Raw genomic sequence first — 26,692 nt, forward strand, 5'->3', positions numbered from 1 at the left:
AGTTTCCATTTTGCCAAAATATTTTAAATAAAAACCGCTTATGTTCCCCAGCACCATCGTTCCATCCCTTAAATTATGCTACAATACTTGATTAGTGTTTACTGTAGTCCAGGCGAAAATAATGACTTTGGTATTACTTACGCAGATCGTGGTATATGTGCGCGCTCTGGTCACTCTGCATCTGCACGTGTATTTTTGTGTGGCAACAACATTTGCTACTAGTTTAAGTGCCGAAAAACGCAGAAAACATGGTCAGTTCGGAGCCGAAAGGACCTGCCAAAGTGGCCAAAACGATTACGCCGGGGAAGCCCGCCAATGGACAGAAATTTAAGCCCGGCGGAGCTGGTGGCGCCAGGAAATTCGACAAATCCGGTGGAGGGCCGGGCAAAAAGTTCGACAAACCAGGTGCAAATGGTCCCAGGAAGTTCGACAAGTCCGAATCCGGGGCGTTCAAGAAGTTCGACAAACCCGGGCCAGACGGCGCCAAGAAGTTTGGGGGCGGCGGCAACAAGTTCGCCGAGGGCAACAAGTTCCGGGGAAAACCACAGGCACAGCCACAGGCGCCGGCAGAGGGCGAGAAACAGGACTGGAACAAGTTCAAGCAGGAAAAGAAGGACCTCAAGCTCAAGCGCAAGAGCTCCAAGGACACCTACGAGATCACCAAGGAGGCCAAGCAGATCTACGAGAAGCTGCGATGGTGAGGTTCCCCAAAAAAATCACAAGGGACATTTAAATCAGATTTCTAAAAACTACAGGCGTGGCTCTTCTATTTCCATTTTCGCAAAGTTTACTTGACTCGCCAAACGTAGTACAGGACAACAATATATTCCATATTCATAAGCAGCTACCTTTCATTGCCCAATCTACTCTTCTTATAATTAAGATTATATATATATAGTTTTTATTACCTTTCTGTGAATTATGAAAGCATTCATTATGATTATTAACATTTCATCATGCAGCCGCAAGACGGAGAACAAGGACAAACTGGTGGAGCAGATATACAAGGTGCTCAACGTGGGCGACACCATCTCGAAGGTGGTCAAGGCCCACGACACCGCCCGCGTGCTCCAGTGCATGCTCAAGTACGCCTCGCCGGCTCTGCGGGCCGAGATCTCCGAGCAGCTGCTGCCCTTCACCGTGATCATGTGCCAGTCGAAGTACGCCCAGTTCTGCGTACAGCGGATGCTCAAATACGGCTCGCCGGCCACCAAATCGAAGCTGGTGGACAGCCTGTACGGCCAAATTGTCCGTTTGGCCGGACACAGCATTGCCAGCGGATTGCTAGACACGATGTACCAGAGTGCCACGCCTCAGCAGCGCATCCATATGCGTCAGGAGTTCTACGGCGATCTGTATCGAAAGGCCAAGGATTCGAATGTCAAGACACTGAGCGATACCTACAAGGAGGCCACAAACATGAAAGCCTCCATCCTGGGCTCGGTGAAGGCGAATCTGGACCATGTGGCAAACAAGCAGTTGGTGGACAGCTCGCTGGTGCACGCCGTTATGCTGGAATACCTGCGCGCCTGCGACGAGGATGAGGAGAAGCTGGAGGAGACGGTCACTGCGTTTGCGGCCCTTGTGCCCCACATGCTGTCCACCAAGGAGGGCAGCGAGGCGGGCGTTATCTGCTTCTACAAGTCCACGCCCAAGAACCGGCGAGTGAGTAAACAGTAAGTCAGAGATGTTATAGAAAAAGTCTAATGTACTTGACATTCCCCGGCAGGCCATCATCAAGAACATCAAGGAGCACCTGCTGAAGATCGCCACCCACGAGCATGGCCACGTCTTTCTTATCTCGCTGCTAAACTCCCTGGACGACACCAAGGCCACCAAGAAGGCCATCTACGACCATCTGCACGGCGATCTGAAGACGCTGGTGGGCAACCAGTATGGACGACGAGTGGTCCAATGGCTAGTGGCCCCGGGCGACACCACATGCTTCCATCCTGAGTTCATTCGCGTGGTGGACGAGGGCCTGGCCTTTGGCAAAAAGGAGAAGGAGCTGCGTCGCAAGGAGATCTTCGAGCAGATCGAGGCGCCCATTGCACAGGCCATCGCCGAGGAGGCGGACTTTTGGCTGTCCAACAGCCACATTGGCCTGGTCACCGCCGACATTCTTAATCACAGTGAGTGCCTACAGCTCTTTTGGGAACAAAAATGAGAAAATGTGTTCAAATCGCTTGTTTTTCTGTTTCTCTCCCCTTCAGTTCAAGGCGAATCCTATGAAAAGGCGGCTGCAGCCCTCGCCCAAGTGGTTGCCCAGCCGGATTGGCGCATTTCAGCCGACGCCGCTGGGCCCGTGCCACAGGATAAGAAGAAGCCCCACAACGACGTGGAGGCCATCATAGCCGAGGCCACCAAACAGCGCAGGAAGCTGCTAAATGCCGATAGCAGCAGCAGCAGTAGCAGTGACGAAGGAGATGAAGATGGGGATGAAGAAGAAAATGGTGAGAAGGAGCCGCAGACGGGTGATGAGGATGAGACCGAGCCGGAGCTGAAGAAGACCAAAAAGGAGGCCATCAAATCAAAGGCAAAGGTGGAGGAGCCGTCGGCTCCTCTGGTCATCGGAATAGAGGAGGCCGGCATGCACATTGTGTTAAAGAAGATCCTCAAGAACGATGGCAAACGCGAGGGCCATCCCTTCAGCCAAAAGCTCCTGCAAAGCCTGTCCACCGATGTGGTGAGTACTTGTATTTCATATATCCAACTCTACAGATCAATAAGCCTATAAACATCTTTCAATCCTGAGAAATAAGAACACTCTAATTGCGTTCAAGAAATTTTTTATTTATTTCTAAAGGACATGATAACATTACTATTATAAAGAACGCATCGAATGTATGCTAAATCGATCAGTGCTTTAGAATGCGTTTTGATAAATTGAGTACTTCTTTATTTAAAAAATGTTTCAATATTATTTTATCAATAAGTAGTTGCCTAGGTTTATGTTCCCTAACTCTACCTACGATTCCCTTTTGCAGCTCAAAGTCTGGCTGGGCGTGAACCGCTCCTGTTTCGTCCTGCTGAAGCTGGTGGAGGAGAGTCCCGCGCTGCTGGAGGACTGCAAGAAGGCCATCGCGGCGGAGAAGAGCCTGAGCCAGACGCTCGTAAAACAGAAGACGCTCGGGGCCAAACTGCTGGCCGCCAAGTTGAACATTGGCAAATGAAAACCCCTTTTAGCTTAGACAAACCTAACACTTTAAAATACATAAATCTATATTGAAATGACTGTATATTCCGTTTTATTCATGTGAAGAGACGCGTGAGCTGTGGAGTCGGTGGTCGAGGGGCTGAGGGGTCTAGGCCTTGCGCAAGATGATGTGCAGGCCGGAATCGCTGTCGACGATGCCCGACAGCTGGCCGACGTTCAGCTTGAAGGCGGCGTCCTCGAATGAAGCCTGCATCTGACCTGTGATGGGAAAAAATGGAAGTTAAAAGGGTTGATCATGCTTTCAAAAACCCCTCTCTAAACACTCAAATAGGTAAAATACATTTAAAGGACTTTGTTCCCTGCATTATTTTGTAGAAGTTAAAATAACCAAGTTGGCCATACAAATAGTGGGTTATATATATATAGTTCGATAAGAAACATCATGCTAGTTATATTGCGGTTGCATGAATTTGACCAAAAAAGGTAAATAAAATCTATGTTCTTGCCGAACATCTTTGAAAATAAAAATGTACAGAAATTAGGCGATTATATATCAGGAAAATAACAGAATTATTACCAAAATCCGCCATTTTGCAAATGACAATTTCTACTCTGGAAGATAAACCTTGCAAAACCGAGACTCCCTTGAACTTAATGTTTAACAGATCCTAGAGAGCACTACTTGCTGCTCTTGCAGAGCTCTAGGGAGCAATTACAATGCATAAGCCTTACCTCTGCCGAACTTTCCGAGGTCGCCGCCCCTCTTGGCGGAACTGCAGTCGGAATAGGAGCGGGCCAGCTCGTCAAAGGTGGCCTCCTGGTTGACGATCTTGTTGCGGTAGACCTCCAGGAGCAGCTGGGCCTCCTCCTTGGTGCGGGTGATGTTCGCCTCGCGCCACGAGCTGGGACGCCGGCTGCCCTTGTGCTTCACCAGAAGATGGAGGCACTGCACCTCGTCGGGGGCATCTCCCCCGGCCGCGGATGCGGAGCTGGAGCCGGATCCGCCGCCGCCACTTTTCTTGGCCGGTTCCGTGGGCTGGTCCCACTGCGATTCCTTGGTGTGCACATTCAGGTAATAGCTCAGACCTGCAAATTGGCAACATTTTAGCGTGGCCTGCCGGTTGCGAATTTCTCTGAACGAATGGTAGCGGTTTTTCCGCCGCCGCCGAGTTACGTTGCTTACCTGTGTAGCGGCTGGTGCGCTTCTCCCAGCCCTCGGGCAGTTGTTCGGCGTCTGGCATGCTGGTTTGGCTATATTTTACAATAAAACTGCAAATATTTAATTGTTTCAACACTCCACTAGAGATGTAAGCTCAGTAACAGCGGTTATCGATATTTGATGCCGGTTCAGTCTCAGGTATCATGAGATGGAAACATCGATAGAAGCGACTATCGATTAATAATAATTATTAAGCATTAATAATAATGTTAATTAAATTTATACATATTAGTTAATTCGCTCCAGTCTCCAAAAACCAGTTTCCCCTTCTCCACCACATTGGCGCGATCAAGGTGTTACATTCCAGGGAATTTTTAACAATGTTAAGATACAACAACAAAATACCAAAAATATACCACATGTATCGATAGTCGATAGCACCATCATGGGAGGGTGTACCCACTATTTACGGTGTGTGAACTGGCTAACTAAAGAAATACACGTACAAATTAAGTTTTAAAAATTTGTGAATTCGGTTATAAGCAGTATGATTTCAAAATTTTTTTAAGTAAAATTAAAATTCAATTTAATACCCCCTAAACTATTCAAAACTTATTTTTAATAAATCAGTATATATATGTATAAACTGATTTATTTTTTGTTTATTAACAATTTATCCTCCAACCTGAAACACGAACGAACTGCAATTTTTCTAAATGTTTATTCAGGGGATTAATAAAAATAAAATAAATACGTGGCATTTGTACAATTAGTTTTAGTGTTTTTTGTTTCGATTTTATTACAGGCTAGCTTTAAGTAGGTTAACATTTTAAAAGGACTAGCACAAGGAGTAATAGTAATCCTCTCAGCTCAGCGTATATAAATATTGCGTATTTGTAGGCATATATATATTTGCATTATATATATCTATAAGGTTTTCTCGTAAAGAGTGGGCGAATACTTGGCGTTGTTGGAGTTGTTAGCTAATTAGTTAAGGGCGGGAGCAAGTGAGCTAATAAAAAAATTTAAATTAATTATACAAAACAATTAAATACATTTTATAAAAGTACAAACACGTTCTTCTTGCGATCTGATGGGTATTTTGTTTTCTTTTTCTGTTTATGCTTATGTTTCTGTTCGTTTTTGTTTTTGTCTCTGATTCTTTTCGATACGGTTTTGCTTTGTCATGTGTGTTGGGGCAGCTGCTCTGTCACGGCAGCTGCCCAAGCCCCTTCCCGCGAGCCACCCAACAGATGTCCAATTTAATTCTTTAAAATAAACCTACACCTCGAAGGGGCTCCTCTAACTTGTTAAAATTAAGTTAACACCTCTAAGGTGCTTTCATCCATTTTACAAAACTAAAATAGCATCTAAAAGGCGCTTCTTTAAGTTCTTAATAATAAATGCACACCCGCAAGGCGTTTCTTTAGCTCCTGTAAAATGCAGTGCACACTCTAAGTCGCGTTTTTAAATTATACAAATGAATTCGAGGCCTTAAAGGCGCTCCCTTTAAGTTATAAAAGTTAAAAGTACACCTTAAAGTCGGTCTTTTTGATTTAAGAAACTAAGCTCACACCACAAGGGCTGTGCATAAATTAAGAACACATTAAAGAACCCCTCGACAATGCTCCTTCAGTTGCCTGAAATTATAAATACACCTTGAAGGCGCTCCAGCCGTGGAAGCACTTGGTAAACCGGCGCGACTCCTTGTTCTTCATCGTGAGGAAGAGTTTCCTCGGCCTCTCCGGCTGCTTAATCCGCATGTGCTGGATGTACACCTGGGCGGACTTGTAGGCCAGCTTCACCTCCACCTCGCTGCAACGCGGCCCCATCCACAGGAAGACGTGCTCGCCGTTGTCCAGGATCATTATGTCGTCGTCGGCCAGATCGTCCTGGCAAAAGTCGGCGCACTTCTCGGCCACCGTGTAGTAGCCCCGCTCGTTGGAGCACCGGAACAGCCGCGTGTAGTCCATGTACTCCGCGTCCGTGTCGTAGGGCTTGCGACCGCCCAGCGCCACCCAGAAGAAGTTCTCCGGCTCGTCGCCCTCGTTGAGAATCTGTGAAAAAGTGTTTGGTAAGTGAATAAAGAATATCTCACTTGTTAAATAAAATTCGACCCGCGAATTCTTCAGTTCGAAATACTTTTTATATTTCACCGCTAGGTAAAAAAATCGATCAAATCGCAATTACTTTTATATGTATAATAACAAACATTCCTGAATAGGATGTTTGGGTGAACTATAGGACTAAATAGAACTCCTACCTGCAGGCTAACCCAGGGTGAGTTGAACATCTGCTCGGCAATATCCTGGACCAGCTTGGCCTCCTCGTTGCAGGCTTTGCTACCTATCCACACATATACAATCCCCGACTGCGAATCGTCCTCCGTTTCAAATGGCACATGGAGTATATAGCTGAAATGAAAATGATACAAAATATTACATATGTTAACGGATACATGTACTTCAACAAATGACTTAAGGTGTTCGCCACGTACAATATTTAGTTTTGTTTATCTTTTCACAAAAATACTTGGACACACATATCTCTTAAGACTTAAAAAATTTCAAAGTTAAACAATGATAAGACAAGAAAGTGGGTCCCACGGGTTGCTATGTCACAAAATAAACAAGCTAAGTAAAATTTAAGCCACGCCATACTCACCAGAAGGCCGAGTTGAGATGCACTGCATCCGGATTAATTTGGATAAGGCGCGTGGTCAATGCACCGCCGTTCGATCGCAGATGGAAAAACTCCACGGGCGACTTACCCTTCGCCGTGAGCGCCTTGTCCTTCCGCTTGCCGGTGTGGATGATAAACTTGCGCTTGAAGTGCGACATGAACTTGAGGTTCTCCTGTTGCTGGAAAATCCGCACCACCTCCAGTTCCTCGCCGAACATCGCCTTGAATTTCTTCTGCAGCGTAAAGGTAAACGTGAGCCAACCCATGTTGCCGGCATTGCGTCCCTGCCAGAAGTAGACGACGCACTGGATCTCATCCTCTGGCTGATTGTTGGCGCTGGATTTACTGTCATCCGCGGCTGGGTTAGCACCATCTTCAGGGCCATTTTCTGGCTCCTCAATGGGAATGCAATAGCGACACAGGAACACGTAGCATTCGCCGGTGTAAAATCGACCCAATTCCTCCTCCGGCAGCCGGACAAACTTCTTGTTCTCCAGCACAAAGGCCTCCATCATCTCCAGATCGTAGTTCCACTCCTCCTCCAGCTGTTCCGCCTCTGCCAAGGGCATGGCCGACTGCCGGGGCATGAACAGGGCGGCCAGATCCGTGCGTGTCTCCTGCTGCCGGGCCCATTGTGTGAGATTTGCCCCCGTCTTGGCCACCGACTTGGCTGTCCGTGTGAAGTCCACGGCCATTACCTCGTCCCAGCCAGCGAATTTGGTGCGGAAGATCTGCATTTCATTGCCCTCGGGCACACGCATTACCAGCGCATAGTCCGGGCGATCCATCATGTTGAAGAGCTCCCGGCTCAACTTGACGGCGGCCGCTCGGACCAATCTCGTCGACTTCTTGCCAAACCAAACAAACAGATCCGTATAGCAATCGAGTATATAGACGTGCTTGCTGTTCAGCAGGGTGTGGCAGAGTTTCTGCTCAGGTAACTCCACTTGCGGCAGCTCCAGATATCCCATGCCCAGTTGCACCTGGTAGAGGCGTGGCTGCACTGGCTGATAGTCCTCTGGAACGTGCTCCTTTGGAGGCTCGGCGGCGGCTCCCTCCTCCGGCGTCATGTCCAGCCCCTGCCAGAACTCCGGACTCTCTTCGCCCTGCCGCTCCAACTGGATCTCACATTTGTTTTTCCGCTCCGTTTTGCTAATCTTCTCCGCCATCAATCTGGCTTTGGAGTTCAGCGTGTTTTTCGACCTCTCGCCTAGCCAAATGTATATGTGGGTTCCCAAATCCAGGACGAAGGCGTGCCGGGGATCCAGGGACGTGACCAAAGGAGCCACAGGCTCCAGATGAATAGTGGCGCCATAGGCGTGCACCAAATACAACCTGGTGATATGTATCATCTCCTCAATGGTATAGAAACCAGTGGCCGTTCGCCCGCCCTCGATGTAGATGACTTCCGTTTCAAATAGGGCCAGAAACTCTTCAGACTCGTCGCCCTGCTCCTCGCGAATCGTACGACACCGGGCGCCCAGAAAGTTCCTCAGGTTCACTGCATGGATAGCGGCGCAGGCACGTTTATCTAGGGTGGCCTCATTGCCGATCCAAAAGTATATCTCCCAATCGAGCAGGCCTAGGTCATCGAACTTGGTCTTGAGGACTATGTAGCAATCGCCCTCATAGAATTTGCCATGCACCACCTCCTCAATTTTGTTAGGCAGGAAGTTCTCGATCTCCCAGATGGTCAGGCCCGGCAGCTGGCCATCTTCCTTCTCGAAGAACTTGGAGTAGTCCAGTTGCGGCTTCTCCAGCGACTCGTCCCATCTCTTCGGCTTTAGGGACTCTGGTTTGCCGTCCTCGGGCAGAGCACCCGCCTCGTTATCCTTGTCCTTGGCCACATCCTTCATGCCCTTGAGCACCTTGGCAGCATCCTGATCGCCCTCGCTGCGCGGACCGCGCCTCAAGCGGATCTTCCTTGCCGTCGAATCCTTGGGCGTGGCCGACGATGGCATTGAAGGGGGCACAGCAGCGCCAGCTAACCGCAGCTGGGTTTGCAGACTAAAATCTATGTTGTAGAACTCCAGGCTTGTGGCTTTACTCGCCTCACTTGGCTTGGGCGGCATCACTAGCTCTGGATTGTTGCGCAAGTCCAGCTGATCCAGTCCCTCGAGCAGGTGAATGGCATCGGGCAGGGTTATCAGCCGATTACAGCTCAGGTTGAGCTGTTTCAGAGCACCGCATCGGCAGAGACCCTCGGGCACCATTTCCAGCAGATTGTTGGCCGCCGAAAAGACCTCCAGAGCACCCAGTTTGCCAATGCCTGAGGGTATGCCCTCGAAATTCAGCTTATTGTCGTTAACCAGCAATCGCCGCAGCTTGGGCAGTTTGCAGAGAGCGGCGGGCAAGGCCACCAGTTGATTCCGCGATAGATTGAGCGACTCCAAGCGCTGCCACAGCTCCACACCGGCACTCAGCTCGCTGAGCTCGTTGTCGCTCAGATTCAGCCGCACCAGGGTAACCACATTGTAGACGCAGTCAGGCAGCTTGGGCAGCGAATTGTGCGACAGGTCCAGCTCGCAGAGATTGGCCAGGCTGTCCAGGCTGGTGGGGAAGTTAAGGAGCGTGCGCTGCGTGCCGCTCATCTTGAGGACCTCCAGGCTCTGCAGCGAGGGCAGCTGGCGCAGTTGGAACAGCTCGAGCGGATTGTGCGACAGGTCGAGCGTTTTCAGATTGATTAGACGTCTCGTCTGCGGTGGCAATGTCTCCAGTCGGTTGTGCGACAGATCCAGGAAGAGCAGATCCGTGAGATGGATGAATAGCGGCGTGGGTATGGTCTCAATCTGATTGTTGCTCAGGTTGAGCACGATCAGGTTCTTGGCCCGCTCCAGGCCCTCGGGCACCTCCTTTAACTTGTTGTGCGACAGGTCGAGGGTGGTCAGCTCCTCCAGGTGGAACAGTTCCGGCGGTATGCCGCTGTTCTTCAGCTTGTTGTGCCGCAGGTCGAGGGAACGCAGGCAGGTCAGCTCCGTCAGCTCGCCGAAGATCTTCTCCAGGCGATTGTGGTTCAGCGACAGGTGCTCAAGCTTCTGCAGATGGCCCAGTTCCTCGGGAATCTCCGCCAGCTGCGTGCGATCCAGTGTGAGCCACTGCACCCGCGACATCTGCCGCATAGAGCTGGGGAATGTTGCCTGCAATCGAATCGATCATATTTCAGGATTATCTCTTCCACCGGAGTTATGACTAATGCCCCAGGTTTTGTGTGTTTTCGTGTGTGTGCTTTTCGGTGACCTGTTTTTTTGCTTTTTTCTTCTTTTCTTTTAGAACCCGAACCCGTACCCCATCTCCGAAAAAACAACAACACTGCGGGCGGATCTTGTTTGTTGTACTCACGCTGAAATCATTTTTCGTAAAGTCCACACCGCGCACGAACGGCAGCACGCTCATTTTGACCACATAAAATGTTATATTTGTTATATATTTTGGGCTCAAGCTGCTGGCCCTGTTTTTCGTTTCTTCTTCTTTATTTTGTTTTTTTTGCACTAAAAAAAGAAGAAGACTAGCTGGTGACCGTCCGCCGCTCGGCCATGCAAACGGCTTGACTGCGCGACGCCCCTGTGTATGCAGCATGCAGACCTGGTCACACTGAACGCGTTAGCCAACACTGGAGTGTTAGAAATCACATGCGGCACACTCGCGTATCTTTAAATAGGTGTGGATACATAGCACTTTAGGGAGTTGGTCACGAGAATACGTCTTTTGTGGCCCCAATATTTTTTAAAGTAATTCATTACTTAGACCTCACACTTAAACGTTATCAACAAGGGTATTTATTAGTTTTTCACAGTTGCTAACTGATTGACCATCATTGTTCAACTTAGGGTGTAAGTCTGTGTGACCCTTTATCGCGCGCTGTTTTTTTAATTTTTTAAATTTAATTGAATGTGTAGTAGCTGTGAATTCTTTAATGAAAATAACGTTAGTTTTGAGAAGTCTCTTAGTTCACTAAAGATATCGATGAAAAATACAAATAAACAGACGAAAACGTTCTTTGATTTCATAGAACTTGTGTACCCAAATTTAAATTAAATTTATTAAGCTCTGGCTTAAAATTAAACATAAAAAATTAAGCTAATTTTTTGACTAACAAGAAAAATGGCTACAGCCTTTTTTAGTGCATGCTAGCGCGCAACTGCCGGTCACACTGCTGGGGGTTCGGTTTTTTCGGAGGTCCTTTTCGTCCTGCGAAAAAAACAGCATAATCCAGAGGGTGTGACCAAATTGAACGACACGAAATTTTCATACTTTGCCCAGTCTTCGGAATGTGAAGGTCCTTGCTCGTGTGTTGTGTTGCCTTTTCCCCGAAATTGAAAAAACAAGAAATTAAAACTCTTAATAGATTCGAACATTACAAACCCGATTGCATTGCAAGTGTTGGATACAAAATACAAAAGATATTATTACCCAATTTAATGCGAAAAGACCGAGAGTCTGACAGCTGAAAACGAAAAAGTGCAGCAAAAAGTAATAATTTCGAATTTCTGTCAAGTGACTTCCCTGGGCTTTGTTTGTTGTGGAAAATTGTGTACCCCCGAAAAAAGGGAGTGTTTTCAGTTGGCGTTCCTTCGTCACTAGTTTAAATGTCAAATAGTTGGCGAATTTAATTTTTGCCGTTATTCCCTCTGTGTGCTTGTGTATGTGTGTCTGAGTGTTATTGTTGCATTTGTCGTTGCGTAGCAAACGCATTTTGCACTTCGTTAGTGTGCGTGTGGGTGGGTGGGGGAGGCGGATGATAGGGGAAGGGGGCGTGGCAGCGGAAAGTGGGCGCAGCAATTACGAGAGAACTGCGAAAGGAATAAGGATAAGGAAGAGGAAGCAGCAGGAGCGGGCTGAAGCAAAGCCAGAGCGAACTTATAATCAATAGATATACAAACGCACGCGCAGCCGCGTTACCGTTACTCGCACACTCGCCTCTTTTTGCCCTATCCTTCTTGTCGTTGTTGTTGTTCTTGTTGTTTTTGTTGCTGCACTGTTGGACAAAACGAACCAGGAAGAGGAAGACAAGTGAACAAAGTTGCTATTGCGCTGGGCAGCATCGTTCGTCCTCAATCAAAATCATGTAAAAAACGGAATTAGGAAGCGATAGAAATACAAAAAAGAATAAGAGAAAACAGCCGCGTTCGTGTCCTTAAATTTTTAAACGTAACCACCAACATGCAAATCCATCAACCGGCAATCCCAGTAGTTTGTTTTTTAATTGAAAAGAGCCCGCAAGTGTGGGGGCAACCTACTTATTGAGCAATTAAGGCCATGCCCACGCATGCACGCCCACATATGTATGTATGTGTGTGTACATACAGGAGCCGTTATTTCGAGTATGCCAAAAAGTGGGGTTAAAATCGCCAACGCAGATCCCTATAGAGCATGAAGAAGAAGAAAATAACACTATTTTCTTTTACATATTTTAGCGAGTTTTTAAATTATCGCAATTTAAATTAACACAATTTTTTGAGTTTAACTTTTAAATATACATACATATGTATATGCAGATATTGGAGTGTAATGTTTGTGTAGCATTCAAAATTATAAAATATAACAATTAAGTTCAACCTTATTATAGCTTTATATGAAAGCGTTTCAATCATATAGTCAATAAAATCTGAAACACATTATTAGGAAACCAATTGTTTAGAAGTCAATTTTTTAAATTCATATTCCCTCTAAAGTTCTTTAAAACTAAACATTAGTTGTGTCGGTCCGCCCACATAGCCGTCGATTTCTTGAGAACTGTAACACCTCGAGAATTCTGATTGAATAAATAGCTTTTTTGGCAGCAATTTGCCACGCCCACATTCATTTTTAACAGAAGATGCATTTTTTTGTCTTTACAAATTTGTTTTGAATATAACAAAATCTTTTTAAAGTAAAGTTACATACTATAGTTTTCTGCTCACAAAGACGACTCCTTTTGGTATGCTACATTTTTTCTGAAACGAAGCATTTATCCTGTTTATTAAAAAATTACCATTTTCTTTAAAATTATAATTTGGCATACTCATAAAGTTTAGCGTTTCCTACACTTTCATTCATTCAATTTTAACGTTTAATTGTTAAATCTCTAATCTGCTGGGAGAGCTAAGCTTATAGAGGTTAAACCAGTGGTCGGCAGCGGCCTATCTGGTGAGCATAGGGAAGTGTTCTGCCCATCCTCTGCTCGCTCACGTATAACGTACATGTTCGTGTGACTTCGGCATGGGTCTTCGGGTCATTTTTTTCTCAACTTCGGCTCGCTTTTTTGTTGCTGCGGCAGAGGATCTCAGTGCAAAGCAGAGAAACGTCTCGCTTCAGCACGCCGCGCGCAAACTTCGTGTTTGTTACACTCACACTAATGCAAGGCAAACTTGTGATGGTATGTGTGTGCCGACCACTGGGTTAAACCCTTATCTGTCGCAAGTGAAATCTTTCCAAAGAGTACTTTGGATGATAGAATTGATTAGAAGAGTTTTTGAAAGCTTTTTTAACATTAAACAATAACCGGAGCCTTCGGTGCCTCAGAAAATTTATATTAATTAAGAAACGTGCACTTCTGGTTACTTAATATCCTTTCTCCCCCTGCTTTCTTCGCTCCTTCTCCAGTGCACGTCAATTTGGATTCGGTGTCAAGAGGTTAGGAAACTCAGGCCCGTGAGCACGTAGCAGGAAAACGCGCAGCAACGAGGGAAGGAAAACCGTCAGGAGCAACAAAGGACAGGAAGAGCAGGCACACATTCCGATTCCAGAAGGGGGAAAGCCGTTGGAAAGCAGGCCAGGATGGGCGACTATCACGAGTTCACGGACCAGTACAAGGTGCCGGTGATAGCGAAGCTACTCCACGCCCTGCCCCACTACAACATTACGTTCCACAAGATCAACAGCACGTTCCGGCCCAACGATGAGATCTACCTGGAGGTTAGTGAACTATGTATACTCAAGGACTCGCACTTAATCTCTCATTAAAAGTATAGTCGAGTTTCTATAACTGGTATTATCTACTATAATATACGTTTAATGGCCCGATGCTTATGTATTTAAACAAGTGCTTTTCATTATATCATTTTGATTTGCCACGAAATTGTTATAAATAACGCGATTTCTTTTGGCTCTAATCTTTATAGTGACATACGACCGTTTTCTAGGCAGCACAATTTTTAAACTCCAAATTTTCGTGTGTTTTCTATGTTTAAAGCCTACTTAATGTACGTTTCCATCATATTCAGCTTCAAAACAAGAAAGTGTAGTTTTTTTTTGTATATATTTATATATTATTTTAAGTAGTGGTTTGGTGGACTTGTCAAAAGTATAAACATAATAATAATTGCACTATAAGTACATTAAAAACCGTTTGAAAACATCGAAAAAAAGAGAGTCTAGTTAACTTTTGAGTAACCACAGCTTTCCCTCGCTTTCTCTTATAGAGCCTGGGCATCCTGGGCTCGGTTCCGGCTGCCCTGCTGATCGTCTCGCTGCTGGGACTGCTCTTCTATCTGATGACCCGCTGCTGCGACCGGAAGCCCCGACCAGCCCACTCTATCACCAGCCTGAAGGTGGCCCTGTCCATCGTGACGGTCATGTGCTGTGCGGCGATCGGATTGGGACTGTATGGCAACGATGATCTGCACAACGGACTGCTGGAGGTGCTGACGGCGGGCAGGAAGGTGGACAACCTGGTCACCACCATCCGCAACCAGACGCACATCCTCGAGAACACGCTGACGAATCGAATAAGGCCGCAACTGGTGGAACTGGCGGACATCTTCGATCAGCCAGTGTCGAATCAAACGGCCCTCTCCAAGCTCTTTGTATCGCTCAATATTGTCCAGGGAAATGTTACTTTGGCCACCAATGCGGCCAGCGATATCCGACGACCCCTGATGGGCATCTCCATGACGCACTTCCTCACGGTACGCCCTATTACAGACCAAAAATGCTGAACACCAAATACCATTTTGTAATCCTCTTTAGCGTGGCGATCAATGGGAACTGATACGCTGGCCGGGAACGGTGGCCACTTTGGCCCTGCTCCTTGTCCTGTGCGCCGTGCTACTGGTGGGCGTCGCCCGGCACTCGCGCTGTGCCCTAATCCTGTTCAGCGTCTGCGGCCTGCTGGCCGTCACCGGTTCCTGGCTGATGTCCGGTCTGTATCTCTCGTCCTCGGTGGCCGTCGGCGATCTGTGCATCTCGCCAGCGGATTTCCTCGTGTCCACGGCACCCCGGGACCTGCCCACGAACGTCCTGCTGCACTACACCCAATGCGAGCCGGGCCACACGAATCCGTTCACCCAGCGGTTGAGGGAATCGCAGAATTCGCTGAACAATGCACGCAGTGCCATGGCCACGGTGATGAAGATATCGCTGGTGCTCTTCAAGTCCTCGGGCCTGCAGCCGAAGCTGGGTGCCGTGAATGCGGATCTGAATAGCAGCGAGAGATTGCTGACCCAACTGACGGCCCTGGTGGATTGCAAGGCGGTGCATCACAATTTCCTGGCCGCCGCTCGGGGACTTTGCGAGGGAGGACTCCTGGGACTGGTCCTAATGCTGATAGCCAGCTTCATAGCGGCCATTTTGCTGACCATCATGGTGTGGGTGGACTCGCACACGTGGATCTACATACGGAAGCGGAACGACTACGCCCAGGTGGACGAGCCATCGTATATCTCGCACCCGGCACCGCAGAATCACCAGCAGATGATGAATGCCGCCAGGACGTTGCCGCGAAACCATAATGGGTATGTTATAGAAGATCCTCCATAGAAGACCCGTCCCGCCGCCCGATTCCCGCCTCCATTCTCTCGATCTCTCTCTCTCTGTTCTCTCTCGTCCCTCTGCTCTCTGTTTCCTCTGCTCTTGCGCCATATCTGACATTCCAGGCACTTCAGCCCGCCGGTGATCAGCGGCTCCCACACGCTCCAGCATCCCAGCAAGCGGCAGCAGCACGAGATGATGGCCCACGCCCACATCCAGCAGAACATGCGCGCCATGGGCACCCACACGCTGGGCCGGCTGCCGTCGCACAACCACAGCCCCACCCACATGACCGGTAAGTGGGGACCCACTCCACCCACTCCCGAGAGTTGAATCTCGAATCTCGAACCACACGCCCACTTCTCTATCTGACTTTGCACTGGGAGAAAAGCGACCTAAGTAATGGAATGTAGTACAAAAATAGACAGAAGAAATATCAATGGGATTCCACTAAATTCAAATATTTAGAATATGATGAAATATGATTAAAATATATGATAGTTAATATCAAAGATAAAGAAAATATTTAAACAAATCAACAAAACGGAATGCAACAATTTAGAGTATTATAGCTAAACTTGACTTAATTCAAACGCGACAGTTATATATATATATATAATATATTTCAAGGTTAACATTGTAATTTATAATCTTGTAATAACTAAAATTGAAAATTCGTAAAGCAAATTGTTGAAGGCGCCTTTTCTCTCAGTGTATGTTTACATATCTATATCAATCTTTGTGTCCATATGTGTATAAAACCCGGAGACCAAATTGAGCTGGCAATTGAAAAGGACTTGCAAGGAAATCGCGTTTACAGTAATACAGTAAAACTTTAAATTAACCATATGTCTGTGAAACGGGTATATCCGTAAAAATATTTAATGTTTTGTCAATTAAATGGAAATAATTTTGATATAAAAGTTGTAATTGAACGGTTCGTGACGAAAGCCGCTTCATAGCCTGGTTTCGAAAATGCATAACCGATAATTAACCGATTCGTAACCGGTTCAGCTATTTCTAACTGCCAATCAACCGCTCACTTCGCTCTCATTATGTACGTTTCTTCTATATAATCTCATTCCATGCCAAATGCCCGCGCCCATCCAACGATCCACACCATAACCACCATCACCATCACCATCACCATTACCATCGTTGCGTCGACATCCTGCATCCTGCATCCGCATCCGCATCCAACTCCACATCCTTCGCCCAACCCGCGCCTATTGCTAATCGTTGTGTGTGTGTGCATTTTTGTAGGTCCCAATAATGGTAAATATGCAACCCTAAGCAAACAATGCAAGACATTGGAAGCGAATGACTTTTACTGAAAACCGTCGCCACCCCCCGCAGCAGCAGCAGTCGCAGCAGCAGCAAACGCCGCCGCCAACATGCCGCCGACCACGCAGGCCGCCCAACAACAGCAACAGCAACAGCAGGCACAGCAGCAGCAACAGCAGCAACAACAGCAGGCACAGCAGCAATTGGGAGGACCACAGCCCATCTACTGTCATCACCCGCATCAGCATCCGCATCCGCATCCGCACCAGCATCCGCACTCGCATTCGGCCGCCGCCGTGGCCGCTGCAGTGCAGCACCAGCACGCGATCTACCATCAGCAGCAGCAGCAGGCGCAGCAATATGGCACCTACACCACGGCCGCCCACCACGCCCCGCATCATTTGGGGCCGGGCCAGAGCCAGATCTACCAGCAGATCCCGGCCCATTTGGCGCCCCAACTGGCGGCCAATGGGAACCCGCATTCCATATACCAGCCGCTAGTTGCCGTCAGCCAGGGCTCCATTTATGTATCCAACTTGGCCACGATGCGGCGGCAGAATAGCCAGGGTGGTCCGCAGATTCCGGCGCATCAGCATCCACCCAGCTTGCATCCGCAGCAGCAGCCACCGCCGCCCTCGCAGCAGCAGCAACAGTTGCATCAGCTCAAGTCGCCGCAGCAACACCAGCAACAGTTGCAGCAGCAGCAGCAGCAACACCACCAGCAGCAGCAGCAACACCACCAGCAGCATCAGCAGCCACAGCAGCAACATCACCAGCAGCAGCAACAGCAAAACGAATCGGACGTCATACCCATTAGCACGGCCATGGATGGCACCATTTATGACCGGGATAAGCAGATCTACAAGTGCTCCACTTTGCGGCAGGGCGGCAAGTTCGATCCCAAGTACAAGCCATCGATACTCAACTGCCCGCTGCCGGAGATCCCCAAGGATGCGGAGCAGCCCAAGGTTGAGTCCATCTACGAGCAGCGCCAGCAGGCCCATCACCAAAACTACTCCAAGTAGGTGTTGTAGGGCTCCCAACCCGAGTGCCAAACAAGGGAACTTAAAGTTCCTGGCATGGCTGCGCTAGAAATGGTTAAAATGCTATCCAGAAAGCTTGAATTTCGTGAATTTTTTTCTTATTATATTAAAAAAACTATAGCTTGCGTAGTAACTAATTTTGTAACTGAACACATAAAGGAGTTTTTAATAGAGTGTTTCAGTTTTTTAAAATCAGTATATAATAATATACTATCTATTGATTTTATAACAATTTATTTTTAGCTATATTAATGACTATTATCGCTTTATCAGCTTCTCTTTTTGTTGTTGGCTGTAAGTTATAATAATGGCTATTTAAAAATCGTTCTTTGTTAGATTTTAGAATGCTATTTTTGTTATAAGCTCTAATGGTATTTTCTAACTTTGTTCAGGACCCTGCAGCGTCCGCCGATGAAGTTGCCGCCGCAGATGAAGGCGATTCCGCCGCCGCGCATTGGAACGCCCACCTCGCCGCCACCGCCCGTCGCCCAGTCCCTGGGTGAGGCAAATGGAGGAGTACCATCTGTCCTCCAGAACGGAGGAGGCGGAGGAGGAGGAGGAGGCGGAGGTGGTAACACCAACGAAGACACCTCGCTGCCGCCGCCGCCGCTGGAGGCGCAAACGGAGGGGACCAAGGGTCGAATGGGACCAGGAGCTGGACCAGGAGCGGCCGCCAATGGCAAGGTCCTGCACAACGGCGGAGGCGGTGGGGGCGTGGCCAGCGGCGGCGGTGGAGCGGTGGACGATGATGATGACCTGCCGCCGCCACCGCCAGCGATAACCGACGAAAGCAACTATGCGGTGACGGAGCTGTAAGATGGCCTTGGCCAAAAACGACGAAAAAACGGAACAAAACCCCAGAAAAGGAAGGCAGAAAACCGAAAATAAGACAGGAATTGGTCAGGACTCGAGATTGGGGGCGTCTTCCTAGAACTCGAATGTAGGATAGATACTTATATATCGGTGGGAATCGATGGAATCGGGGGATTGGGACTATGGATTGCTGGAGCGGCGAGTGTTCCTTCTTGATTTGTTGCATTTAACGTGTCGTAGCGTAATCGTATCCTAGACCGGAATCCTGCTTTTCGACTTTTGTACATACTATACACTGGACTATATCCGTATATCCGAGCATCCAAAAGAAAGCGGATACAGCGGATATGAATACACAGATACTAGACACGCACAGCAGACAGACAGACCGACAAACGAACGGATATGTAACATATATCAGCGATCTATTACTTATATATAAATATATGTATATCTCCATTTAGGACTCACGGTTATTTCTTTTTGATAATAGCATATTTTTACCAATTTTAATGCGCTAAATTGTCAAAAAAGAAACAATTTTACGGGGGCTAACTTATTGTATTATACAACATTAATCTACAAAAGTATATATAAATTGTATATCCTCTACAACCGAAGAACGGGGAAAAAACCAAACGATACCATACTGAAAACGAAAGACCGACACTTGAACCTAAAAACCAACCACCACCAAATAATGAAAATCGAATTCGGATCGTAGGCCATAAGTTTCAGAATCGAACTGTAGTAGAAACGATAGCAAAGATTTTTTAGGCACTTGTCGGGAGTCAATTTTTAAGTAGACAACGGGCAACTGAATGGATGGGCAGAGGGGCGTGGCAGGTTCTTGTTTGGTTTTTGGAGATTTACACGTATTTCATACCTATAATCAGAGTCTCCTTTTACATATTTTCAACTGATTTTCGAAAAGGATTCTCTATTCATTTTTTTCTAGAAGTCATTGCATTTTATATAATTTTTTTTTGTAGTTCTTATTAACCCAATGCATTTCTAAAATTTCTTCAATATGTGATATATTCGAACTCTAGTCATTCAAATTTTTAAAATACCCCTAAAAAGTTATGCTCAAGATATAGGGGTTAAAATATTTACTTGTAGAAGTCATCATTATCATCACTTTTAATGGCCTAAGTTCCTGACTGAATGCATTTATACCTACTACTCCTAAAATAAATGTTTATAAAATCGCATAGCAGTGGCGCAGATAAGCCATTCCTTATTTTGCGTTATAAGAGAATCGAACCGATATGACCTCGAGTATGCCAAACGTATATTAGTTAATGGACAATTATTTAAGCACCCCAAAGACACGAAGTACTGCTATTGTTAAGACCCCAAAAGGAATCGAATCGAATCAGCGATGCCCGAGCCACAGCCATTCAGGTGGATCCCCCGTTTAGTGCTCGACTCTGTCCTGGGTCTGGGTTGTGCTGCGGACGATCCCAGGGTCACTGGATCAGGATCATCACGGGATCGGGATCAGGATCGGGATCGTCCGGGACTGGCGGGCTAAATCGATCGAGGATTTGAGCCTGCAATTTTATTGTGTATCTAACCTAAGCTTAACATGGAATGCATTTATTAAACCTAAACATAAACCAGATATATGTAGATATTTAGTGGGCTAACTGTATATTTAGTAGCTAAACGAAAGGCATATATAGTACTAGCGTAAACAATAACCAAATAGATGAGAGATGAGAGATAAACATTCGACTTGGCATGGAACCGATAGCAATATGAAACTAACACAAAGTACTGCCCCCCAAAACCAAAACGAAAATAAAAAATAACAGCCGAACAACCGACGAACCAAACTACAAAGTTATATAGATATATACACACACACAAACGATATATACACAAATAGATATTATAATAAAATAGTTATAGACAAGATACTTAAGCCTATCGACAACTATATACACCAGCAACACACAGCAAGTATAATCGAAGCATTTTTAGAGGGATTCCCGGAGGCCAACTTCCATCGAGGAGGACGAGGCCAATCAACTAAGTCGAGCCCCGAACACTGCCCACACAGCGAAAGTTCTCAACATTTAACGATCGATCGATCGATCGATCTAGCCGTAATATACACTTAACGACCCTAACTAGAGCGTACTCTCATTGAAATGATCAATTGTAAGATATTAACAATCGGGTACTCGAATCGAAATTGAAATTAACTCAATCGAAAAAAAACAAGTGACATTTTTAAAGTAAATATGTAAAGATGGTGTAAAGAGAAACGGAAACGGAACAAACTAATCAAGTTTTTTATTCGCTTATTATACAATTACCAGTAATAAAAAACAAGACACAACTTCTCAGGGGTTCTGGAAAATACTTAAATGAATGGAACCCTTTAAGGATTCTCAAAGCCCCAAACAATGGATTGGAAAACACCGAAAAAACCGACCCCGAACCCCTTGGGAAGCTATGTTTTGGTCTTAAAAGTTTCGAACCCAGATTGAAACTCCATTAACACGTATAAATAAATATAACACAATTAGTTCGTAAATATATTTCTGTGTTAAATGTTGTCTCCGTACGCGTTGTAGTTATTACAAAAGAAAATCCCTAAAAAAAACCAAGATTAACTCAAAATGCAGAAGAACCGAGAAATGGGCTAAACAAGATCCAAAAAGTAATTCGCATTTTTTTTCGAAAGCTCAACGGCAGCAGCAATAAGGCAAGTTAAGATCGAGTTGTACAACATATATATAAAATATATATATAAATATATAGTATGCATAGTTAAAGAAAATGTAAAGAACAGAGGCATAAATCGAAGCGCTTAGTGGCATATTAATTAACGAGTAAAAATACAAAAATGAACGACAAATGGTAATTCTAACGAATCGTAAGGGCAGTTTAAAAATTCTTGTAAGAAGTACGAAATACAAAGATCTACTAAATAAGTGAGTTCCAGAGAACACGCTTTGACCCGCCAAACTTTTTGGAACTGTTCCGAAAAGCGGGGAAAACCAAATTTCTGGAATGAAAAAATATTTTATGCGCAAAATCGAAATGAATCGGGTAATTAAAAGAACCGAGATTCCCGTGAAATGAAGATGAATTTCTTTCAAAAGCAAACAGCGGCAAAGTAAAACGCTAAAAAAAAATCCAACAAAAATATTAAATAAAAATATAAAATTTAATTGCATTAGTTAGATGGAGAAAAGTTGTTTTTATTGGGAGCCACTGAAACGATACGAATTCAAGGTAGGTTGGATTGAGGTCATCAACAAATTATAGCTTTATCGGTTCGTAATATCGTTTTGACCTAAAACCCTTGGATAATATAAAACATAATCGAAAACACAAGCCCTTTCTAATTTATTTCACATTTTATTTTGTATAGTTTCATTTTAATATTATCATATTTGTGCAGTTTTTTATTTCTTATAGCAGCAAATTGTATAATAAATATATTTTCGTTATTTAAATTTATACTTTTTGTTTTAATTTCTTTAGTTTGTTGTCACCTAGCTTCTTAAGAAATAAGAATAGCGCAATTTATTGCTTCGCACAATTGAACATTGAACAATTGCCTATATAATATGTCTCTCAAAGGTACTTGCATCTGAATATTAATTACAAATAGACACAAAAAAAATAAAATAAAATATTACAAATAAGAAAAGTGGAGCGAGCGTTTTCTTTCTGATCATAAACATCAACAATGGTGGGAATAAAGTATATATATATAAGATAAAATAATATAATATATATAGTAGATATATATATAAGACAAAATAATATAATATATATAGTAGAGATATATAAAAGATCATAGGAATAGCAATATAAATATACATAAAAGCAATTAAATTGGATTTTGTGTTATCATCATTTCGGGCGAACAATCATCTTTGGAATTGTTTTGTTTTCGTTTTTTTTTAAGTAGGGGAGTGGAAATGAAGCCTTCTATATGTGTATATGGTAAATCTGTTCAGTTTTTGACTACGTGTTAAGCCTTGTTTGATATTGCTGCTTTTAAGGCCTCTCCCACTTTGAAATCCATTTTGCTGGCTCTGCCTTGATCTAAATGTTTCCTCTGCTGTTCATCTATAGGTATTTTGAATTGTTATACTCTTGTTAGTTATTGTTAATTGCACTGTTGGCGGCGGCCACGAGCTCGGGAACGCTGGAGGAAGCGGCACTGCTCTGGCTGACGCTGCGGCCATGATCCACATGGTTCTGGGTGGGCGCAGAAGCCGATGCTGTGGCCGCTCCCGCTCCCGGGGCTCCTGATCCGGCAGCCTCAGCTGCCGGGGGCGTGGCTTCCTCCGATCCGGATCCGGCGTTCCGTTCCGTTCCGGGCACGGGCTCCACCGTGGGAAAGACGGGCGGCGACGAGGGCGAGCCCACGGGCGTCTGCACCATGGGCGTGGGTGGCGAACGATTCGCTGGCAACTGATGGGCAGTGGCTCCGGTCATCTGCATGTGATACCTTTTAATAGAAAGATTCATTTAAGTCTAACAATTCTACATGGGCCGTGCTTTCAAAACCCACTTGTAAATATTTTCTGTGCTCTCGACCACGCCTTGGGTGAGATTGAGGCTGCGCCCTTTGATGCCCGACTCCTTGGCCGGCGGTGACCACCAGTTGAAGACGCGCCCCACCACAGGCACATGCCGCAGGATACCCTCCTGCCAGAGCTTCTCCTCCGACTCCCGCTGCAGATCGGCGGTGACCGCCTCAATGCCCTAAAAATTGGAATCAAATTACTTAGTGGTACATGGATACCGCACAAGCAGACCAGCGAACCTTCTTCACAATCTCCGACATAGTGTCCAATACACGCGAATTCTCCTGCACGCTCTTGCCCACCGTGACCACCAAGTCCAGCAGCTCCTCGACCTCCGTTTCGTGGGTAACCATGCCGAATCGCACACATATTAGGCCATCGGTGCCCTCGCCTAGGGAGAAGGCATTGTCCGTGGACTTTAGGGCCTCCACCAAATCAATATTGAGCTTGTTTAGCTCGGTTTTTGCCTGGTCCGTGAGCAGGGACTCCCAGCCCTCGGGCACGAAGCGCACGCCTCCCATGCCCGCCCATTCGGGCAACGGGACGAGGCGCAGCACCTCGCTGCGCTCCACCAGGTGGATGAAGCGAGCCTTGTGCTTGATCGTCGCCCGCAGGATGTCCACGTGAGCCTCCAAGCTCTGGGCGAAGCTCTCCAGGTTCTCGGAGCTTGGTGGCTGCTCGCCCAGGCCCAGTTCCAGCGGACAGTAGCGAATGCAGCTGCCATGCGTCGGATGCTCTATCACCTCGAAGTCAAACTGAAAGTAAGTGGGCGATTAGGTAACATTGTACATGGATACATGGTCAATTTGATGTATTCCTCACATTGGGACAGTCGCGCTGCAGTATCTGACCCAGCCAGGAGTTGAGACGGTCGAAGTAGGAAGCATTGTTGATCTTCTCCAGCGGCCGGAGACCCTCGGCCGTTTCCCGCTCAGCAGCAGCGGCGGCGGAGGCGGACGAGCCGCTGCTCCCCAGTGGAATGGTGGCGCTGCCATCGAACTGATAAGCGACCACGGGGGCGGCGGCATCGAAGAGAGCCTGGACATCGAAGGGGCTCTGGATGATGTCCGACAAAGAAGCACCGGTCTGCGATCCAGGCGTGTGGCTCAGCACCCGGATGCCCTCGCACTTGGAGGCGATCTCGAAGAGGATGCTGCACGTTTGGAAGGCCACGTGCAGACGCTCGGCAATCGACTTGCGCCCCAGGGCCTGCAGACTGGTCCACAGGGACAGCGCGTTGAGGCGACGCGACAGGATGGGATCGGACTCAAAGGCACTCAGCGCGCTGTTCTGCAGCGGGCGGTGCAGCAGGACGATGGGCAGACTGGGCACGCCCAGCCAGCTGCCCAAATTGAGGGCCATCGAGTGCAGCACCTCCTCCACGTGGCCTTGGCTCTGGGAGCAGACCAAGGCGGCAAGTCCGTGGCCACTGGCGTGCAGCCACATGTTGTGCGCCTTGCACACGTCCCGCAGCCGGAGTAGATTGTCCACATAGCCGCACAGCGAGGCCCCAATGTCGGCGACCACTAGCAGCGGCGTCCTGTTGTTGCCCACATCCAGCTGGATTTGCTTCTGCAGCAGCGCCACATCCATCGTCCCGTACTGACTATGCTCCGGTATGATCTTGATCGCCTCCACCGGTATGCCCAACTGCCGGCAGGCGTACTGCAGCCTCACCGGCGTCGTGTTCTCCGATATATAGAACGTGGGCTGGGCCAGAGCCGGTATGCCGCCCTCCAAGTAACCCGGACACCTGGCCACAATGGCCAGACGCACCGTGCGCAGCACTGCGTCCGCGTTGTCCGCGTGGAAGCTGCTCGCCGGATGGGCAAAGTGGAACAGCGAGCCCAGCCATCTGGTGGCGTCTCCGGAAATGCTATTGGTCACCCGGAGCAGCTGCTGGCGGTCCAAGTGCGACAGATAGGCAACGATGCTGTGCGAGATAAGGGCCAAATGGGAAACGTCATCTAGGGCGGGCAGCGGGAACTCCGGATCGTCATCGCTGTCCGTGTAGGAGACCAATTGCTCCAAAGACTTGAGGATGTCGGAGGGCACCCGGTGCTCCGCCGGCAAAAGATCCTCGCTGGTTAACCGCCGCACCCGTTCCTGCAGCCCCGGCTCCTCCTCCTCGTCGTCGTCGTCATGCTCACGATGCTCGTCGGGATTGGGATTGGGATTCGCTTTGGGTTTCTCTGGCGATGACGACACCTTGACGTTCTCCAAGCGCTGCAGCACCTGCGAGGATCGCAGCTCCAGTTCGGCCAGGCCGGATCGAATCTACATGGTTGGATATGAAGTGGTTCAAGTTGGATGGGTAAACAACGGAGCTCCAGAAGTTGACGTGTCTTCCGTCGTCGTCAGCAAAAACGGAAGAACAAAAAAAAGAGAGAAGAGAACACTTACACTGGAGGCGGCGATTTCGGCCACCGCTGGCGTCGATTGGCCCGGATCCGGTTCCTGATCCACCGCCGGACTCTGGCCGGGATCGTCGTCCGATCTGCCAGCCGCTGACATGGTTTCAATGCGGTCTAAATCGCTTTTAACTTTATCTTCAAATAATTGTTTTCGTTTCGAGCCACTGCGTCTGTGTGTGTGAGTGTGAGCGCGAGGGTGCGGATGTGTGTGAGGAATGGTGTGACCGTCGCGCGATTACTTATACGATGATGTGGTGATGAAACTAATTGGCGCCTTAATTTAAATCGAACGATTTGTTAATTAATTATCTTAATGTTCATGCTGATCATGTGCCATCACTAATCTATTTAGTTATCATATTCAAAAACTGAAATTATCAACTTTTGAATATTGTAAATGTAATTAAGGTACCGTAATTTATATAAAAGTGGTTTTAAAAAAAGTATTCGTTATGATAAGTAATTGGTCATCAATTTACTAGTGGGCCACAATGTAAAGAAATATTAATAACCGAAATTGTTATTTCTAAATTTGAGTTATCAAGCGGTATTTTTGTCTTTAATAAGAGAAAATATCATATTTGTTTTGGTATTGAAGTCCTAAGCAATCTCATCCAATTGTACCTGGTACCAATTTTGATTTAAATATTTTTTTAAAGTATTGTTTGGTGCCAAAAGATTTTAAAAAGTTTAGCTGCTCTTCAAATTATATCACGGAAAAAATTTTATAAACAATACCCCGGACACAAGCCACCGCACTCCAATTAGAAATAACTTATTTTTCACACGGTCTCACCCAAATGTGTGGTGGATGACACCGCTAAGCTAGAACTGCTAGTTTAGTGGCACCG

General features: G+C 46.7%; 5 protein-coding genes across 7 annotated transcripts; 2 read left to right on the forward strand and 3 right to left on the reverse strand.

The window, feature by feature from the left end:
• The first annotated feature begins 169 nt into the window (after positions 1-169).
• peng (Pumilio and CPL domain-containing protein penguin) lies at positions 170-3,239 on the forward strand. Its single transcript, XM_017081766.4, has 5 exons — positions 170-697; positions 963-1,665; positions 1,730-2,132; positions 2,214-2,686; positions 2,988-3,239. The coding sequence occupies exons 1-5, from the start codon at positions 249-251 to the stop codon at positions 3,171-3,173; spliced, it is 2,214 nt and encodes a 737-aa protein (XP_016937255.3). The 5' UTR covers positions 170-248; the 3' UTR covers positions 3,174-3,239.
• Positions 2,773-4,499, reverse strand: dod ((peptidyl-prolyl cis/trans isomerase) NIMA-interacting 1 dodo). Its single transcript, XM_017081767.4, has 3 exons — positions 4,341-4,499; positions 3,890-4,243; positions 2,773-3,415 (listed from the first exon to the last, which is right to left on the reverse strand). Exons 1-3 carry the CDS (start codon positions 4,396-4,398, stop codon positions 3,306-3,308), a joined length of 522 nt encoding a protein of 173 aa, XP_016937256.1. The 5' UTR covers positions 4,399-4,499; the 3' UTR covers positions 2,773-3,305.
• A 519-nt stretch (positions 4,500-5,018) lies between these two features.
• On the reverse strand, positions 5,019-10,497 carry fliI (FLII actin remodeling protein). The gene is made up of 4 exons (XM_017081510.4): positions 10,338-10,497; positions 6,981-10,135; positions 6,580-6,730; positions 5,019-6,373 (listed from the first exon to the last, which is right to left on the reverse strand). The coding sequence occupies exons 1-4, from the start codon at positions 10,389-10,391 to the stop codon at positions 5,963-5,965; spliced, it is 3,771 nt and encodes a 1,256-aa protein (XP_016936999.4). The 5' UTR covers positions 10,392-10,497; the 3' UTR covers positions 5,019-5,962.
• A 684-nt stretch (positions 10,498-11,181) lies between these two features.
• Positions 11,182-22,521, forward strand: tty (tweety). 3 transcript variants are annotated; one of them, XM_036820855.3, is made up of 8 exons: positions 11,182-11,274; positions 13,581-13,892; positions 14,399-14,884; positions 14,946-15,709; positions 15,851-16,020; positions 16,989-17,000; positions 17,082-18,030; positions 18,445-22,521. In XM_036820855.3, the coding sequence occupies exons 2-8, from the start codon at positions 13,755-13,757 to the stop codon at positions 18,866-18,868; spliced, it is 2,943 nt and encodes a 980-aa protein (XP_036676750.3). In that variant the 5' UTR covers positions 11,182-11,274; positions 13,581-13,754; the 3' UTR covers positions 18,869-22,521. The 3 variants fall into 3 exon arrangements, with proteins under 3 accessions (XP_036676750.3, XP_036676749.3, XP_036676752.3); XM_036820854.3 differs by having other exon boundaries at positions 11,230-11,468; XM_036820857.3 differs by lacking the exon at positions 11,182-11,274 and adding an exon at positions 12,039-12,063.
• LOC108015229 (pyridoxal-dependent decarboxylase domain-containing protein 1) lies at positions 22,224-26,029 on the reverse strand. The gene is made up of 5 exons (XM_017081573.4): positions 25,831-26,029; positions 24,250-25,704; positions 23,667-24,182; positions 23,412-23,605; positions 22,224-23,348 (listed from the first exon to the last, which is right to left on the reverse strand). The coding sequence occupies exons 1-5, from the start codon at positions 25,939-25,941 to the stop codon at positions 22,994-22,996; spliced, it is 2,631 nt and encodes an 876-aa protein (XP_016937062.3). The 5' UTR covers positions 25,942-26,029; the 3' UTR covers positions 22,224-22,993.
• Between the last annotated feature and the right edge of the window lie 663 nt (positions 26,030-26,692).

The sequence above is a fragment of the Drosophila suzukii genome, chromosome X, assembly GCF_043229965.1.
Source record: "Drosophila suzukii chromosome X, CBGP_Dsuzu_IsoJpt1.0, whole genome shotgun sequence".
Taxonomy (NCBI): Eukaryota; Metazoa; Arthropoda; class Insecta; order Diptera; family Drosophilidae; genus Drosophila; species Drosophila suzukii.

Excerpts from the sequence above, each read along its gene's own strand:
- peng (XM_017081766.4), top strand. The coding sequence starts at position 249 with ATGGTCAGTTCGGAGCCGAAAGGACCTGCCAAAGTGGCCAAAACGATT. Across the intron at positions 698-962 it reads ATCTACGAGAAGCTGCGATG|CCGCAAGACGGAGAACAAGG; the intron begins GTGAGGTTCCCC and ends TTCATCATGCAG. Across the intron at positions 2,133-2,213 it reads CGCCGACATTCTTAATCACA|TTCAAGGCGAATCCTATGAA; the intron begins GTGAGTGCCTAC and ends TCTCCCCTTCAG.
- tty (XM_036820855.3), top strand. The coding sequence starts at position 13,755 with ATGGGCGACTATCACGAGTTCACGGACCAGTACAAGGTGCCGGTGATA. Across the intron at positions 14,885-14,945 it reads CCATGACGCACTTCCTCACG|CGTGGCGATCAATGGGAACT; the intron begins GTACGCCCTATT and ends AATCCTCTTTAG. Across the intron at positions 18,031-18,444 it reads CATCACCAAAACTACTCCAA|GACCCTGCAGCGTCCGCCGA; the intron begins GTAGGTGTTGTA and ends AACTTTGTTCAG.
- fliI (XM_017081510.4), bottom strand. The coding sequence starts at position 10,391 with ATGAGCGTGCTGCCGTTCGTGCGCGGTGTGGACTTTACGAAAAATGAT. Across the intron at positions 6,731-6,980 it reads CATCTCAACTCGGCCTTCTG|CTATATACTCCATGTGCCAT; the intron begins GTGAGTATGGCG and ends TTTTCATTTCAG. Across the intron at positions 6,374-6,579 it reads CACCCTGGGTTAGCCTGCAG|ATTCTCAACGAGGGCGACGA; the intron begins GTAGGAGTTCTA and ends ACTTTTTCACAG.
- dod (XM_017081767.4), bottom strand. The coding sequence starts at position 4,398 with ATGCCAGACGCCGAACAACTGCCCGAGGGCTGGGAGAAGCGCACCAGC. Across the intron at positions 4,244-4,340 it reads GCGCACCAGCCGCTACACAG|GTCTGAGCTATTACCTGAAT; the intron begins GTAAGCAACGTA and ends GCCAATTTGCAG. Across the intron at positions 3,416-3,889 it reads CCTCGGAAAGTTCGGCAGAG|GTCAGATGCAGGCTTCATTC; the intron begins GTAAGGCTTATG and ends TTCCCATCACAG.
- LOC108015229 (XM_017081573.4), bottom strand. The coding sequence starts at position 25,941 with ATGTCAGCGGCTGGCAGATCGGACGACGATCCCGGCCAGAGTCCGGCG. Across the intron at positions 24,183-24,249 it reads TGCAGCGCGACTGTCCCAAT|TTTGACTTCGAGGTGATAGA; the intron begins GTGAGGAATACA and ends ACTTACTTTCAG. Across the intron at positions 23,349-23,411 it reads AGCACAGAAAATATTTACAA|GTATCACATGCAGATGACCG; the intron begins GTGGGTTTTGAA and ends TTCTATTAAAAG.